The sequence below is a fragment of the Gymnogyps californianus genome, chromosome 2 (assembly GCF_018139145.2).
Source record: "Gymnogyps californianus isolate 813 chromosome 2, ASM1813914v2, whole genome shotgun sequence".
Lineage (NCBI taxonomy): Eukaryota > Metazoa > Chordata > Aves > Accipitriformes > Cathartidae > Gymnogyps > Gymnogyps californianus.
In genome coordinates, this window is record NC_059472.1 from 109,049,062 (window position 1) to 109,067,680 (window position 18,619).

At 39.0% G+C, this 18,619-nt stretch overlaps 1 protein-coding gene across 2 annotated transcripts in view; it reads left to right on the top strand.

Moving 5' to 3' along the window:
- Positions 1-18,619, top strand: part of TPK1 (thiamin pyrophosphokinase 1) — a 314,655-nt gene that overhangs the window by 240,307 nt on the left and 55,729 nt on the right. For both annotated transcript variants that reach the window (XM_050891078.1, XM_050891079.1), the window contains one exon: positions 9,492-9,603. In XM_050891078.1, the coding sequence (XP_050747035.1) occupies positions 9,492-9,603 (112 nt within the window). The remainder of the gene's footprint in view (positions 1-9,491; positions 9,604-18,619) is intronic.

Consider the following 18,619-nt stretch of genomic DNA (forward strand, 5'->3'; position numbering starts at 1 on the left):
TAAACTGATACAACTGGTCCCATACAGTGTCAGTGTCCACAAATGGAAAATCACTGTTCCTGCAGCCATGGTCCTCCAACTCAGAGGACGGGGCAGCCCGAGGTCTATCAATATTATTAAAGACTGAGGCAGAAAAACCATTGAATGGCTCTGCTTTTTTTTCATCCCTATTTGTCCAGTGATCATGTTCAACAAGTATTGGTCCAATGTTTTCCTTAGACCTCCTCTTGCTATTAACATACTGAAAAAGTCTTTCGTATTGTCTGACACAACACTGGCCAGTTTCAGCTCTAGTTGAGCTTTGGCCCTTTGTGTCTTCTACGTGCATATGTGAACCACAGCTCTGTAAGCTTCCTGCAAAGTCTGACCTCGTTTCCAGAGATGATACAATTTCTTTTTCCTCCTGAGTTCCAAGAGGAGTTCCCTATTCAGCCAAGCTCGTCTTCTGTCCCGCTTGCTTGACTTATGACACAGTGGAATTGCCTGCTCCTGTGCTTCTAAAAGGTGGTTCTTAAAGACTGACCAGCACTCATGAGTCCTAAGCCCTCAAAAGCAGATTCCCAGGGGACACTGCTAAATAGCTCCCTGAATAGTTTGAAGTTTGCTCTCCTGAAGTCCAGAGTAGCAACTCTGCTGTCCTTTTCTCTCATTACACTGAAAATTTTAAATTCAACCATGTCATGCTAAGGTTGAGTATGCTATCAGCATGTTGATAATTTTGAATAGTCATTTGGGGCATATAGGAGGTCCTCCACAGAGGTCTAAGGAAGGCAGAAGGTAAATGCCACATGGGGATTTTGTTCTTTCATTGTCTGCTACACAATACAAGTTCTTCTACCTTTGGGTGGTATTTTAAATATACCAGTATAATTCTTTTGGGATGCTCCCTCAGAATTATAACTGTGATGACAAATGTGGCACTGGAAAGATGCATTCAGCTTTCAGAGCTTCTAAGTCTTGTGAGAAAAGATGCCAGGCTGACTGTATTTGTTTATGGTAAGAAATCACTGTCAAATATTTAGGACTCAGGTTGGCCTACTTTGAATGATTTTAGTGTGCTTGTCAATATTCCTCTGTATTCTGGGGACCAAATCTGTCACTGATGACACTGATGACGTGGGTGCAGTTCATACTGAAATGCAAGGGAACTGAAGTTATATCCGTTACAAAAAGGCTGTTGCAAATAAACTTCACACCCCTATCCAAGTGTGATTCATAAAGGAGGAAAACGGGGTTCAGGGTAGTACAGTATTCTGTTGCCCCACCACGTGCTCCAAGAGAATAATGGATTTTTGTGTGGACTGTAATTTCCAACTGACTACTTAGGTTATACAAGAAAATGGGGAGAAGGTGGAAAAAAGAGGAGAAAAAATTACATATTTGAATGGCTAGCCTGAAGTTTCTTTAATTATATTAGTCCTTCCTGACCTGAGCAACAGGTCTTTGAATTTCACGGGTGTAGAGAGAAGCAGTCAGTCATTGCTAGCACAAGATCTGGGTCATAATACTTCTTCAAAGCCTGCTGTTATAAAGCAGAAACTATTTCCCTGTCTACTGAAAATAGATATGGTTTCTTATCCTAGGTCAATGAATATCTTTATAATAACAGCAAATTATTCCTTCCTGTAACAGAGATCAAGAAGAGGTGCTGAAAATTGTCTCAAAAGTTCATTCTTCACTACTTCAAGCCTCTCTCTTTCTTACCTAGAGGCATGTGAAAGTAACAGTCAGAAATGAAAGGGAGAAAAGAACATTTGTGAGATTCCCCCACACAATGCAAAGAACTCTATCAGTTTGTTCGCACCAATGAAATTATAGAGACCAGGCTTTTATGAAGCCCCTAATCCTAACATGAAGCCCCCGAATATGAAGCCAGTTCTACTAAAAGGATGGTGGTATATAAGAGGATTTGTGGGCTCATGATTTGCCGCATCGTATAACAAATGAAAAAGCAAGGGCATCACGTGGATGTAGGTTGAGGAGCACAAGAAACTATAAGAAGATGTTGACCAGCAGCCTGTTGATCATTCTTCTTACTTATGTAGTAAAGATTTCCAAGTGAGATTTTGGAGAAGGAGAGCTATGGAGATTTGCCAGTGTGTCTGGGGAGACTTCTGAGAACAGATAAACAAATTTGAATCTTAGGAGAAGTCACAAAGGCACCTGCTACAACAGCTAGCCACGATTCAGATGGTCAGTAGTTGATGAAAGGAAAAATTAATCAATCTCTTCCCACTAAATAGGATGTGATAGGCTTCATCACAGGATGGACTGTGAACAACTATGCGAAAGGGAAGACAGATTAGCTGTAATAGGGAAGAGAAAGCAAGATGCATAGAGCAAGCAACCTGACCAGAGCAACCCAGACAAGAAAAAAAATATATCAAATATTGTTGTACAGCATATGTTAGTAAACACTGATATGCATTAGGGTTGGTAACCATACGTTTTTTCTTGTATAGCAACAGAGCCTAAGCACTTTCAAAAAACAAAACAAAAAAACCCTAGCACTATATACTCGCACAAAAATTCTGTGTATTCTTACATAGCATAAAGGTGCCTTCCAGCAATACTTAGTAATTCAGTGCTGTGAAGAAGAAATTGTTTCTTGCCACAAGTTAGGTGAACAATATCCTGTCTTTTAAATTAACTCTCATGCTTTGCTAATACCAAGGAAAATAAGAGAACGTAGTCTAGGTAGAAGATGCATTCAGCTCTGGGGCCCCCAACGTAAGAAGGACGTGGACCTGTTCGAGCGAGTCCAGAGGAGGGCCACAAAGATGATCAGATGGCTCGAGCACCTCTCCTATGAAGACAGGCTGAGAGAGGTGGGGTTGTTCAATCTGGAGAAGAGAAGGCTCCAGGGAGACCTTATAGTAGCCTTCCAGTACCTAAAGGGGGCCTACAAGAAAGTGGGAGAGGGACTTTTTACAAGGGCATGTAGTGATAGGACAACGGGTAATGGCTTTAAACTGAAAGAGGGCAGATTTAGATTAGATGTAAGGAAGAAGTTCTTCACTGTGAGGGTGGTGAGGTACTGGACCAGGTTGCCCAGAGAAGTTGTGGATGCCCCATCCCTGGAAGTGTTCAAGGCCAGGTTGGATGGGGCTGTGAGCAACCTGGTCTAGTGGTAGGTGTCCCTGCCCATGGCAGGGGGTTGGAACAAGATGATCCTTAAGGTCCCTTCCAACCCAAACTATTCTATGATGATTCTAAGAGATCCTCTGGACTCTTCCCCTGTAGAAATGCACAAAAAAGAATGAGCAGTGACACTAAATGTATTATGAACTGGTGGATGATGAGAAAGATTATGATGTAATTTTCATCACTTAGGAATTATAGAATATTAGTGCCCTCAGTAAAGGCCCCTCTAGATTGACAATTTCACTGCAACATTGCATGATTATTCTACAGGCAATATGAAATCTTCAGCAGCTTGTCTACTTTTCACTCTTATCTGCAATCTATTATACTCTGTAGTCTCATAAATAGATATAAAGAAAATGGTTCTGATTTTTTTAAGGCATCACTAAAAATGCTAATTAAACCTATAATGATGGGCCTGCTGAGGACAGGGCATCAAATGCACATGCTCAAGGATAAAATGTCACACTGGGCCAGTGTAAGGCTTGCTTGAATTTGGAGAAGGACCAGCCAGTTCTTGATTATCGTAATTTCGTGCTGCATTTGTGGTGTATTTTGCATTGATTTATGGTAGACTGAAGAAAATGTTGTGGAATTTCATTTGCGAGTGGGAAGTTTCAACAGAATGAGTTTTTCTTTAGGGTAGTATTCAGAGTAGAACAAGAATTAGTATTTATGGCATTTGTCAATCTTTAAGATATGTCTGTGAAAAGAAATTAAACTACGCAAACTCTCTTTTAAAGTAGCTTTTGTATTCCCAGATATCTTATTTGCTTGATAAAATGTTTTCGTTGCTTCACTTGTGTGCATGTTAGCAGTGTCTACGCTGCTGGCAGTTTTAACTGCTTGCAGTCTCCAAACAGAAATATACTTCACTTTTTTTGCGCCTATGATCGCTGTTTTCTTGTCAGTCATATAGGCTTGACTGCAGAAGATAGAGAGTTGTTTTACTTGCTCATCCTGCAACAGGTGATGGGCGAACAAGGGATGCACCTACTGTGGTCAGTAAAACATGTCATCGATATTACATGAGAAGTGTATTCTCAGGAGGGTTTTACTAGGCCTGTAGAAAAAGTTCATGTGCGAATGTGTGAAACTCTGGGATCATTTGCTCTGTGTGGATGCTTTGTACATTAGATATACAGTAGCAACCACTTAAATGTATAACCGCAAGGTGTAGTAAATCTTTTCGTTTTAGTGGCATCTACCTTCACAGGGATTTCTTTCTATACCCTTGTCATAAATTGGTTCAAAGCAGATGTGTTCATTAATTGGGTCTAATAATGATTATAATTTATTCTTTCTCTACTGCCTGGAATTTTATTCACTATAGAGTCGTCATTTTATGAAGTGCTCCTCTTGAAGAGCAGGCTTGGTGGGGCTCTGTCTTGCAAATAACTGATATACTGAAGTCTGTCCATTTCAGTACAGGAGCGCTACTAACATTTGATAGTAAGGATCGGCAGGATTGGGTCCAACAGTTTTGAATATTGTTTTGAAGTACAATAAATTTACTGTTTTTTCCATATGAGTTTAAGCAGTCATTGATATCATATATAAGAGCTTTTAGACTTTTGCGTTTTCACTGGAACTGTGGATACTTTTGTTTTCAACAGCAACAGAAAGCCTGGTTGGCTCAGATAATGTTCTTAGAATAGCACTCATGTAATAGCAACTTAACACTATGTATGTTTGTTTGAAAAGACAATTGATGATATTTTAGGGTTATAACAAAATAGCTCTTCTTAAATACATCCTTTTAGAAAAATTGGCTGTATTTATCACGCTCAGAATCTCAGTGTAAAAGCTTTTATTATTGTTAAATTAAGCTCTTACACAGCTAATGATTAGTAAATATTTCTGGAACTTTGTTTTTACTTTATTGCCAATCATGATATTTGATTTTAAACATAATGTTCTCAGCTTGGTTTCATCCTTGTTCCTTTCCTCCTCCTCTCTGCTGCAGTCTTTGGTGATCGTGTTGATTTCCACCCATTCCCCAAGTCTTTTATCTATATACCATTTTCTGCACCCAGATGTTTATGTACTAAAACAGATTGTGGTTTTTGCTTTTTCCCTGGGTAACACTATGACATCTGTATTTAGTTTTTTGCTGCTGTTGTTTTCAAGTGTGTGCTGCCATCTATGGAGTAATCATTGAAATAAAGCTGATATAAAAAGATGTTTTATCAAAAGATTATGGAAAACAAGATCTAGCTAGTGGAGGAGGTATCATAGAACAGTTGGCCAGATCTCAAGAAATCCTGTTTCTCTGTAGTCCCAGATCTCACAGCAAGCACAGGTGAAAGTGTACCGTTTAGAAAATCAGCAACTTCTAGGAGTTAAGTTATTCAGTAGGTTTATTTATAATGGACAAGCTATCAGGGCAGACTGAAAATTAGAATAAGGTTTCTTTGTCCTCTAATCCTGTAATGTTCCTTTTCCTTCCCTGTTACCTTTCACATGTCCTAGTCCTTCAGCAGTTTCCAAGATCTGTTTATTATATCTTTCTTCATTTGTTTTTTAAAGCTTAAGTTTAATTCCTTATTCTTCCCCAGCATCTTGTTAACTGGCTTTGTGCCTCTCCTCTGTATCCAGTTTCAGCCTGCCAGGTTGCAGGTTTCCCTCCTTCAGATCCCTTCAGAATGCAGTACTGAAGATCAGTCCCCATTCTCTCTCTCTTTCATAACATTTTGTCGCTTGATATCTATTTTAGAGTATACATTTATTGCAATACATTTATTCAAGTTGGTCTGGAAAGCAGTTGGAGAAGTAATTTTCTCTATACTTTTATGAAGTGCCCGTGGGGTATCTGTGCATGCATAGAAGCTATCAGCTTTTATCTTGATACTGTTGATACGCTTTTCAGCTTGCAAATTTTTGACTAAGGATTTTAGCGCCTTACAGCCTTGAATAGGGTTAGGTATATGAGTTCCTGGCAGTCAGACTTCCATTCATTTGAGTTAGGAGATGTGACAGAGAACAGCTATGTCTTTAGGTCTTTTCTCAGCAAAAACAGTGTTGGAATGAGTGTATATTTAACCACTACTGCTGAAATGCTTTCTTATAACACAAGACATTAGAATCAAAAGGAAAAGTTTAACCTATATGGATGAAGCATTCTTAAAAATATCTTCTGACATTTTCTTCTTATTGCTGAACTTAGAAATCCATCTTATTTCCCAGCATCAGAAGTAAAATGAAGAAAAAAAAATCAATGCTGAAGATTGATCAATGTTTTTCAAAACTGACTTAATAAGATAAAAATCAATGCAGCTGTATTATTTGCCATTATTTTATCACCAGTATCATTCAAACATGGTAATATTTGATTCTTAAGTTAAATGTGAAAATATTTCAGTTACTTGCTACAGAGGCAAAAAAACTTAAGAAGGAGGTATTTATGTAATCAAACTTTGATTTTCTTTTTAATCCTAATTTTGGAACTCTGAGTTCTGCAGAAACTGAAAACAATTTCATATTTTAAGTGCCAGTATATAATTGTTCCTTTAATCACAGAGACTTAAATAGAATAAATTATTACTTGTATTTGCAAATTACAAGCTCTGATCCTCCCTTCCTCCTGCAAATAGCAGTTCCATCTTGCTTGGTTGGAAGATCTGTACTCAAAAATTTGAAGATAAGCTTGGGCACCTAATTTCCCCCATGGCAGACTCACAGTACATTGAATTTAGAGCCTTACTGTACAAATGCATTGGCTGATTGATTTTTTTTGGCAACAATGAGTGGGTTGTTTGGGGGTTTTTGTTTGGTTGGTTTTTCCCAACATTCACTTCCCTTTTTTGTTGCCACTGCCCCCAATAATATTAAGGTCCCTTATTGATTTATTTAAAGAAAAGTCTTAAAAACTGTCTTGTGTAATATCAGTCAACCAATCCCTAAGCCATGAGTTTGGCTTAACAGTTGAGAGGTTTTTTAAAAAATAATTTGCGTGTTAATATTTCAATTCCTGTTTACTTGCTGCCTTGGGTTTAGCCCTTTGGGCTCCTAGTTTGAAATTTCTCTTAACAACTGAGGGCTAGAAAATGTTCTTTTAGGGAAGAAAGTCAAGATTCTCACATAATCACTGGGATGTGTCAACTGGGATTTTAGGGAAGTATCAGACATTGAAAGACTCCTGATAAAATCCTGGATATTGGCAAGCCTCTGGTAATGGCATCTTTTGTTTTAAAGGTTTATTTCATGGGCACAGAAAGACAGCTTTCTGCATAAATTTCTATTGAATTGAATCCCTATCTGTAAGCTGGGCCAGAATGTCATAAAATAGGAAATGCAAACCTAATAGCAGGTAGACACAGTTTTTGAGAATACAGGACTTAATCAGGTTCTCTGTTGGGCCAGTTACTTTTACCTCTCTTTTTCATATTCCTTTACTAATTGATAAATGTAGCGAGTTTGCCTCTCTCCTCAAGTAGCTCTGAGCAGCAATACGTACATTCATTGGGAACAGACAGTCCCACCTCTTCGTTCTCTCCTTCATCAGCAGCTTCATTATAGACAATGTCTGCAACTGTATAATGAGAGAGCTTGTACTTGTGCCTCTCCTCTCCCTTTCCTCCTCCCTCTGTACTGCGAGAGAGAAGTAGCATGGCTTATTGCATAGCTAAAAGGTTATCAAGCCTGAATTTGTTACACCTCTGAATTTGGCAGGCAAGCGTTCACAACCACTATAGAAATACATGGCTCATCACCACATGAAGCTGGACACCCTGAGATGAGAGATGATATTGGATTGGTTTTCTTGTTGCTCTGCAAACAATCGAACAGGCTTAAGCTGTGCAATCTGATACTCCTTAATTGACAGCTTTTCCAAGGTTCATTTGTTAACTGAGAGCATGACGTGTATTGAAGTTGTTTCTTCATAATGCATTTGGCATTAACAGGAGAAGCTGTCAAACGCCTTAGACATGAACATCTGAGCCATAAGATATTTTGCCTCCAGTTTTGACTTTCTAACTAGTGACTTTATATTTGCAAAGGCATTTGGAATGAGCGTACGAGGGACAGGACATAAGAAAAAAACCTTAAATGCATTCCCCAAAGGAAATTTGTGAGAAAATATTTTTGCTGCTTGGGACATTTACCTGAGTTTTGTGGTTCAACTGTTCTTTTTTCTTTTGGTATGAAACCTTGGTTTCTTGCCTAACAAAATACTCGCTGAATACTCATTGGGTTTCAGAGAGTTCTTTTATTCTGGTAGATTAATAAATAGGCATGTCTGATTTTATTTATAGTGATGAAGAATTTGTGTGTAAAAGACATGCTCAAGGGTTTAACTTGCCTATGCATCCACAAGAGAATAAAATAAAATGCCAAAGAAACCTCTACTTCAAAGAATCCTAACCTTCCACCAGATGAAGCCCATGTTTGTTTGAAAGAATAAGTTACCTGTGTAGAAGAGACCAGAGGATGATTTCTCCACTGATCTTGTCACTGTTTTGCATTTGCTGTTTTCTTGTAGCTAGTTTTCATAAACACTTTCTTAGTTTCTTAGAACACAAATTGTGCCAGAACTCTAACATTCAGCTTTTTTTTTTTCGTTATGTAAAAGATCTCCACTATCTACTCTTCCTTGCAACTATTCATATGCTGATACCTGGCAAGATGTTCACGCAGGGTCTATAAGTACTAATTAAGAGCTTGGTCACAAATCCATCATCATTAATAGCTGCTGCTTCTCCTGCACCCCATGAACTTGATAGTTACAAGGTGAATTTATCTTGGATGTACAAAAAACGTGTTTTAATTTCACTTTGTTGTTCTTACTTAGTGTAAGCATGTTACTCTAAATATTTAGGTTAATTTCTCTAGCACCTAGTTAAGTTTCTGCACATATTCTTCCTTCTGGGAAGAGTACATGCCTGGAGAAGTACATGAAATTTTACAGATGATGTCAAAATAATGAAGGAGTTTCAGTGGTGCTTTGACTAGCATTGTTTAGGAAGTAAAACACAGCTGTTTAGATGAGGAAAAAAAGGAATGAATGGATCAGGACACCTTCATTTCACAGGAATAAAGAGCCTAGCTTTGACAGAAGTGCCTCTTCAAAAAATGCTGGGGAAGAATGAGCAAAGCCAGATTCTGCTTAGAAAAGCCCAGAAACAAACTTTTTGAAGGCCCTGAGGGCTGGAACCTAAGCACATGTCTCTCCTCCCTCTGTAAATATCAGTGACCTGAATTCCTGCAGCCAAATATTCCTGAGCCTTTGGGGGACATTCTGCACCTGTCTCCATCTAAGTACTTTCTGTTTTATTTGCAAGGTCTGTTGGCAAATGCCGTTTGGGTCCCTGGCGAGCACTGACTCAAGAGGCCCTTCTGTCTTGCAGGGCAAGCACAAGCTGCATGTGGACACGGGACTGGAAGGTGACTGGTGTGGCCTCATCCCCATTGGGAATTCCTGCGAGAGCGTGACCACAACAGGCCTCAGGTGGAACCTCAGTAAGTCAGACACCTCTGGGACGGTGGGTTTAGCGTTATCCTAATCGCACATTTACACCAGCCTCACCAGTGCTGGAGAGCCTTATGTGTTTGAAGATGGAGCATGGCATTGAATCTCTGCCAGGCTATTTTTTTCTAGAAATGAAGTTTTTTTGGAAAAAAAAGAAGAGGAATATATTTAAACCTGAGATATCGCAGGCAGAAACATGTTTTCCATTTGGGAGTCATTGTGCTGTTTAAATAGAACATTTGTTGAGGTCATGATACATTACCATCTTGATACATTGCCCTCCAGGGAGGGGAAGCTGCAAGTGCCTAAACTCCTGGTTATAAGCCATAAAGTTACAACAGACAAATAATAATGTGATACAGATTATTAAAGCTACCTCACTTCCCCTGAACTGTTTCACGTATATTGTCTGTTTGTCAACTCCGAACGAATAGATCTTTTTCTTATTTTGAAGTGGGAAAAGGTGCATTTGATCTAGAACAGGGACATTTATCTGTAGAGAAAGGAGGTTTCCTGACCAAAAAAAATTGAAACAATCTTCATCCTTCTGCCCCCTCCTCCCACACTGAGTCATTCAGGATGTATTTACTCAGGAAAATAACTGGATATTTTAGTTAAAGATTCATTAAAACTTAAGGGAAGCGAAGCAGTAATTGAGAGGCTCTGGTCTTGCAGTCTGATTTACATGGCCAGACTTTAGAGCCATCCCATGTAGAAAGGGCATGTGGTTCTCAGAGTTCGCAGTGCAGTGCCTTCGTTGACTAATAATTAATCTGAGGTTGACCCCTTGTGCCGGCCAGCAGCATGTGTGCTGGTCTAGGGAGTGTCTTGTTCCATTGAGGGTCAGAGCATGTGCAATTAAGGAGGTGGTAGGCATTAGTAGCTCACTAATGATAAAAGATATAAATATGGCATTAATTTCAGGACATGAGAGACTTGCCAAGTGAAGAGCTGTCTGGCTAGTGATGTTTTTGTCCTTTTAGTTTAAAGGATTGTAAGAGCTGAATGTATTGTATAAGGGATGTTCTCTTAATTTGAAAAAGAGTCAAATATTTTCATTTGTACTGATAAGTACAGTTGACAAGTAAGGTACTGAATCTTCATGTGCTCACCTCCTGTTACGCAGTGAATTTTGTGGCCCGTTGCACTGAGGGACTACTCATTTCTCGGTAAATGTTATACCCTCCAGAGTGAGGTGAAAGAAGCTCAAACCAGCTTCATGTTAATGAAGGGAGCATCTCTGAAGCCTGTCGCTTTGTAGAAGGCTACTATGTGGATCAAAATGTGGTAGATGCTGTGAGGTTGCAGTCCTTTCTTGTGGTTTTGATTATTAGTTTAAAAAGTTATTTTTCAGATACATCAGAATATTTTTGAGTTTAATGACATAAATTTCATCAGATTTACAAGGTGCTCATTAGAAAGATGGTAATTTTAAAGATGGTCTGTCTGCTCCCACAAATGACATGGCTCTGTTACTACTAAATTATGATTGCCTGATCTGCTGAAGCTAAGGAGAAAGGGTTTACTAGTCTAGCTGTGCCAGCTGGAGGGGAATGCAGCTGGAGGTGCAATGGTAACAAATAGTAAGTTTGTATCTAGGATTGGGTTGAGATACCAGTTTCTTCCATGTTTATCATTCTAGTTGTCCTGTAATAAACTTCTTCAGGTTACTTAGAGGCATAGCTAGATATGGACCTACGGGGATTTGTATTACATTTAATTCGGGGTTTGGTTTTTTTTTTCTGGGGGAAAAAAGAGTATTTAAGTGACTGTTTCCTACTTGTTTCATGTTAATATGACACGGCCATCTCTGCTTCTCCCACTCCTTGTTGCTGTCTGTTTCCAAGAGGAAACCTCAGACCTCCACAGTGTTTTCCTTAGTGATGTGTACACTGCACCCCATTACAGGCTGCACTTCCAGTCTCAGTATTCATGTTTCTCATAAGTCATAGTTCCTTCGTTTATTTCTCTGCATTATCATCACAGATATGTAAAAACAAAAATGATCTGGTCTTCCTTGAAGATGTTTAATCTATCATCTGAGACACCAAGGTCATTACAACCTGAAACTGCTTTTGTGCTCAAGTGACTAGAGCTAACCTTTGCTCATCCAAATACATATTTTGAATCAAGTTGTTGTTCTGATACCGATAAAACAAATTAAAGTGTAGTTGCATCCCCCAAAAGGGAAACCAATATCTCAAATACAGCATGGTGTTAGTTGTGACTTGGTTGGATTTTTTCCCTAATAAATAAGCTTTACATTCAGATAACCTAAGTTTGATATTAGCTTTCATTGTGTTAATGACTTCGGTTCTGCCTGTAGTTTTGCAGTTACTTTTGAAAATGTTATTCCTCCTGCTAGTTGCGATGGAGCAGCAAAGGCTCACCTGGGAAGAAAAGGGAATAAGAAGATACTGAAGTGTGACATGGATGTCAGCATTGCTGCTGATGGCTAGCAGTGGCAGAGCTTTTCCTGTTCATTTGTTAATGGCACTCTGAGCACACACTTTCATAAACCTCAATGAATAAACTGATTTGGTTATAAATTCATTTTCATGTGTAAATCATGAAAGAAATGGAATTTTTAAGCCAAACATGACATGAAAGGCCTTCTTCTCAAGTTTGTTATGGAATTATTTGAATATGACCTAACAAGCTTGGTTTTAAAAAGTAATTTTTCAGTCCTCAAAATACTTGTTTTAAGTATCTGGGCGGTAAACTAATTCCAGAATTTCAGTTCTGTCTGAACAGTCAAACATGATGCGTTAGGTGAGAGAGGACCCCTCATTTTTGCAAACAATAATTTCCAGCAATTCAAAATTCAGATAACACTGTAGTACAAAAAAGAGCTGGCTTTGCGTCAAAGTTTTTAATGTTTAACACCAATTTCTATCTGATCATATCTAGATTACTCTGCTGATTAAAATTTGTAAAACCTTCAAGGGGTAGTCAAATGTTATCTGTGTCTAATCTACAGGTGCTGTCATGAGACTTCATAGCTTCTGAATAGAAAAAGACAAGGATAAATACCTAAGACAGAAGCTGTATTGGGGTTGAGAGTAGGCTACCAAAGGTCTCATTGCAGTGGCTGAATTAGATAAACCTGAAATCTGTAAATTGTTCTGCCAGAAGAAAAACAATGATATCTTGATTATATTTTTAATATTGCAGAATTCAGTACTTTTTGTGTGTCAGTGTGAGGATGCAATGTGTATGCATGCTTTTATGCATGCTTATCTTATCTTAGTTATTTGCTAGCACTTGGCGCAAACAGAACTTTCATTTATTTTAGTTTTCATCTTAAGGGTGAAAGAACTTGGAGAAGAAAGTGGAAAATTGATTAGAGAAAATATTTTTTATCCATACTTGCTATTGTGTAGCACACATTCAAAACACATTATAAACATATTCTTTCCACTCCCAAAGGGGTACAGATTTTTTCTCTATTAAAATCTGATTTACAGCACAAGAATCAGATAATGCTTTATCTGATTTGACTCACCTGGCTGCTTGCTGATAACAGCTCTCATGTCTAATAAATAAATAACAAAAAATCCAATAACACCAGAATTACCCAGCATTCTTCATTAGGTCCTCAGTGGTGCTTTCATGGAAGGTGAATAAGAATGAAGGTAGAAATCAGCTGCACTGCTCATCGAAGAAGAGGTTGGAGGGTAATGGTAGGCTTTTCTAGGAAATGGTTCCTTTTCTAGGAAATTGCTGTAGACAATAATCTTGCCAAGTAATTTACTCTTCATCCCTGTGGCCTTTGATATGCTGTATGTCATACCTGTACTGAAAATGCTGGCACATATATATAAACTGTGTGTGTGTGTGATTGTGCTTTCCAGACAATTTTCATGCAAATTTGCTTCTTTAGGCAGGAAGTTAAATTGCTGTAAAATGCTACCATTCAAAAGAGCACCACTGTCATTTCACTTCAAAAGGCAATAGCAATAACAACAGGAGCAAGACCTTTCTCTAACTGTAGCAACAGAGCATCCACTGACTACTAACTTCACAGGTAGATAAACAGGATCCAAAATCTTTTTGATGCTGTTTACATTGTTAATAAAATTGAAAAGTTTGCACTGTTTTTTTCACTGTTTTACTTCATTGGGGTTTTGTTGATATTGCATTGTGAATGGACCAAAAAGATTACAAAAGCAGTGGGTTTTTATGTTTTAGGAGAATTCAAAGTCTAAAAGACAAAAGAAAATTAGTAACTCCTTAAAAAAAAGTCAGAGAGTGAGGGACTCTTCTGGGAAAGGCTGTAAATTAAGATGGACAGGTATGTATGTGCTAGTGAACCTGTTTGTATAAGCACTCTGTAACCTGTTTCATAACTGAAATAGTTTATATGACACATTTTGCTGCCCCAGTTCAGTCTGACTGAGGCAAACTGAGCGGCACTCCCAGGAGTAGCTCTGTTTTCAGTGGCAGAGTAAAAAGCGTCACAGTTGGATTCCCTTCTCCTCTGCTTTCCTTCCCTCCCTTCTCATGTTCTTCACTGGTAGAAGACTCCCAGTCCATCAACTGGGATCTATCTTCAGAGCTTCAGTGATATATTTTTTCCCTTATTCATTACAGCTCTAATACCCTGGGTAGGGCGGGGTGACAGAAATGATGCTGCTGCTCCCAAAGCTTCGGGTGGTTTTGACCTTTTGCAAGCTATTTGCCTGCAGGAGTGCTGCTGTCTGCCTTCCAGGGTCACATCATTTATTACAACGCAAGGCCTGCTGAAATACTTTTCCAATAAAGCAGATGTTCTGATGGTGGCAGCCTGGCATCCCACTGGTTTACTGCAAGTCAGCAAAAGCAACGAGGGCATTGCTTAGCATTGCATGAAATGATTTTGAACCAAAAAGACCATTTGGCGTACATTAAAGGACTGATGAACACAGAGCTCAGTTGTGCTGGGCCCCTAAAGCTGTATTTGCATTTTTTCCTGAACAGCAGCTTGAAAACTCAGTCAAACTTTGTGAAGGGGCTTGAAATGGGGATTTAATGTCACACGTTCAGTTCATTTCCACATATTTCAATGAATGTTTGGAATTAGTGGGAGGGAGATTTGGTTCCAGCTCCTCTTTAGCAAGATAGCAGGGTCCTGGCATTCAGTTTGGAAAGGCTGCTTTAAGGTGATAAACAGATATGCTCTTCCAGATCACACTGTTGGGGCAACATTACTGCTGTAGGACTCCGCTTATGGAAAGATTCATGTGAGTACCTTAGTTCTGAACTAGCTCAAACCACTTCCAGCAGTAAGTTTAGCCCAGCTGGATGGCCATCTTTAATGGGACATAGGGAGTGTATATATGATCCTTCCATACAGCAGTAATAGGCAGTAATTGCCAGGAAGGGGTAGAATAAAAAAATCTCAGAGAGACTTCTCCAGCACAGCTGTGCACAGAGCGGATGGCTCTCCACAACCTACGTAATAACATCCTGAAGTAAACTGGAGACACTTAGTTATGTCTAGCTACATTGCCATGGCACATTGCAACTATGGAAACTAATTTCATTATTAATATAGAGGTGAGAGGGTTGTCAAGAGAGCAAAACGCTGTTCTTTCCCTTGCATCGTCTATGTTACTTCAGTTGCTCCTTCTGCTAATGGAAATGTAACCTGGAGGTATGAGGAAATAGGTGCTCTGCTTCAGCCCAGCTTTGGTGCAGATACTCCTCATCTCTCTGGTGGCAGTAGATTGGTGAGAATACTAAAGTCGCATGAAAATCAAAAGCAGCCTGCTGCTACTGAAGGATATGAGTTGTAAGGATGAAGCACCTTTCTGGGGCAGAGACAGATCTGCAGAGAGCCAGAGAGCTACCATTTAGATTGGTGGGGGTCCAAAGTAATTCTGTGGATTTCAGCGGTGGCTCTGAATTTTCATCGGTGAGTGCGGGGTCAGAATTTGTCCAAGAAAGAGACCTTTGAGTTTATACTGAAGACATTTAACCCTAAAGGCATTCTCATCAGTCAACCTGCCCATATGGGTACTGGGAAATCATCTCATTTAGACGATGGCAGAGGCAAAGCTGAAACATAATGGTGTACTTGAATGAAAGTCAGTGAAAAATTGGCCAGAGTACAAATGCTCGTTTGTCATATCCCTTGCAAATATACTTTAATTGTTTTCATATTTAAATGCCCAGAATCAGCCATAATAAATGTAAATGTCACACTGCCGAGAGATTTCCAAAAACAAGAAAGCTCTCTGAGGCATGCGGTGAGTTATTGCCAGTTCCCAACATCTCTGCAGAACCACAAAAGGGCAAGGACCAGTAGGAGGACAAATCAATCATGTCTAGCTAGTCTCCCAGAGTTAAAAAATGAGATGCATTTCTCTGTGGTAATTCAGTTAATGAACAAGTGTGCTATTTAGATTTTTGGGAGGTTGTTCAAGTAGGTAGGCGTTACCATTAATAATTGACTCCTCCTTTCCAATTTGTTCATGGACCTTTTAGTTCTGTTTATTTTTTAGTACATACTGGTGTATGTGATTGATCTCTTATCCCCAAAAACATGACACTGAGGGAAATTATTTCCTCTGCAGTGATCTATTCCTGTACCTTAATGGCAAACAGTTCTGACTATTCCCTCTACAGTGTCTCAATTCTTCATTCGCTGCTCCCTTTGTAAACACTTTGCACATTGTATCTGAGGGGGCCTTGCTCTCTCCCAGTTTTTGCCTCTAGATGTTTGTGGAAAAGAAGAGGTGGCTTTTTCCTTGCTGTTATATGAAGTTCTGGAGAGGACTAAAGTCTGGTGGGTGTTGTCACTGACTTTTTTTGTATGCTTCTAAAAAGTTATGTTTTGGCTGTAAGTTGTTTATGGCATCCTGATGTGTAATTAATAAGCCGTTAACAACTGACTGTAGTGAGTGTGCTCTGGAACTATTAATTTTAGACGTACATACCAATTGCAGACCACTAAGCAATTCTGTTGTTTTCAGGTGAGTTGGAAAATACAAATTTCTGATAGATGAATACATGTCTTGCCGTAGAAGCAGCTGTGGCTTCTTTTGGGCAGTAAATACACATGGGGGAGTCAGGGCAACAGCAGGAAGGGGAAGAAAAAAGAGAGATAGAGTGGCAAAACTGGGATGTGAGGAAATCGCATTTGGGATTAGAAACGTGTTTTGGAGAGAAGAAAAGGGCATATAACATCAAAATATGGGAAGATATGAATACAGAGATGGAGAAAATGAGAACAGAGGTGGTTTAAGTAGACAGTTGACATCTTCCCTTTTGAAGCACTGAATTGAGACCAAAATTTCTCAGTCATGTTATTTCTCTGCTGTTAGCAATCTCCCTCATTTTCCACTGCTGTCCAGGCATAATAACCTACTTCTACTGTCAGTAAACTGGTCAGCTCAAGTGATGCAGGCCTGTCCACAGAATCTGCCTGGGTATTGATCCAACAGCAAAAGATGGCATTAGACATTTGATTTGAAAACAAGAAGGAACACACTTTACTTGCACTCTTATGGTTACCAATTCAAGACTCTGAAATTAGGGAAAACGAGAAACAGAGAAATAAAATCAAGTAGTGTTTTTCGACGTAATCGTGCTTATAGATTCAGGACACCGGCATCGTTCGGTGTCCCAGGTGTATTCTCTGGAAATAAATCTGGAGCCGTAGTTGAAGGTGCAGTTGTGTACAACCTCAGCCTCTCCCACTGCAGAAACTGAGACACCTGGGAGGAATAAGGTGAAGCACTGCTGAAACATGGGATTTTCTTGTGGTTTAGGCAGCTGATTGTCTGGAGTTTTTACTCTATGCAAGTACTTAAGCTACTTGCAAGTTAGCCATTCGTTTCTCTTAGCATTTAAGCTGAGCTCTCAGCACCCTGACATTCCTGGTCCTGTAAAGCACAGGATACTCCAAAATGAAAGCTGTGGTATCATCTTTAAGATACCCATTTTTGACGTTAATGTGTCTGTGCCTTTGCTCTGGAACAATTTAACAGGTGCAACGGCATTATCAATTCTGTTGTAATGAGCAACATACAGAAGCCCGTGAGGAATTTAGTATGCATGCATTCAATGCAGTTTAAATCTATGCAGTAAATAAGGCATAAAGCCCTATGATGAATCAGGACTCGAAGTGTGTCAGTTAAGAGAATGCTATTTACCGAAAGAGTCTGTCCTGCTTGGTTAATGTGACTGTATAATTAAAGGATGAAAGCTAAAGAACCTGAATTAAAATTTCACAGGCAAATTTTAATTCTGGCATCCCATAGCTCTCAAGTCCATGACTTGCAGCATTAACATTTCTTAAGAGTCATTTTCTGTGTGTATTATATCCAAGCGAATGTGGGCCATGTGCTATTAACAGGTATGTAGCATGTCACATTGTATCAATACAAGTCTAGGTCAGTATGTGGTAGCTGAGTTTTCTGTGTTACCTACATTTTGAAGCTTTTCCTTGTATTTAATAAGAAAATATTGATAAAACCAATGAAACCTTTCAAACAAATCCAAATATTTTTAGTATATTTTAAGTGGGTGGTGATACATGTCACAAAACAAACAGTAAGTCCAAATAAATGGGGGTGGAATGGATGTCAAAAGATCTTACAATTCGTACAGCTTTCCTATGGCATCACTCCTGAAAAACCTAAAAAGACGTTCCTCTTTTATAAGCTTTCAGTGTTGGGGGTTCCTTCATAACAGCTTCTTCAGAAAGTCTGCTCCAATTAGGATTTTTTTTCCTTTCTGTATTCTGCGGATACAGTATGTGATAAATATATTCTCATGCTGTTAAGCATTAGAACACAGCATTTGTAATCTAATTGCCAATAAGAAATCTCAGAATTGTACATTTAGGTTTCCCAAGCGTAGGGCATAACTCTATAATTTACACAGGCACCAGCAATACCACTGTATCACCGCTGATTGGCACGCCACTTAATGATGCTGTTTATAAGACAATTTTCTAATCAGCTGCGTGAACACTCATCAGGAGCTTGCTTCTTGATTTAAAAAGAGGAGTTGGAGAGA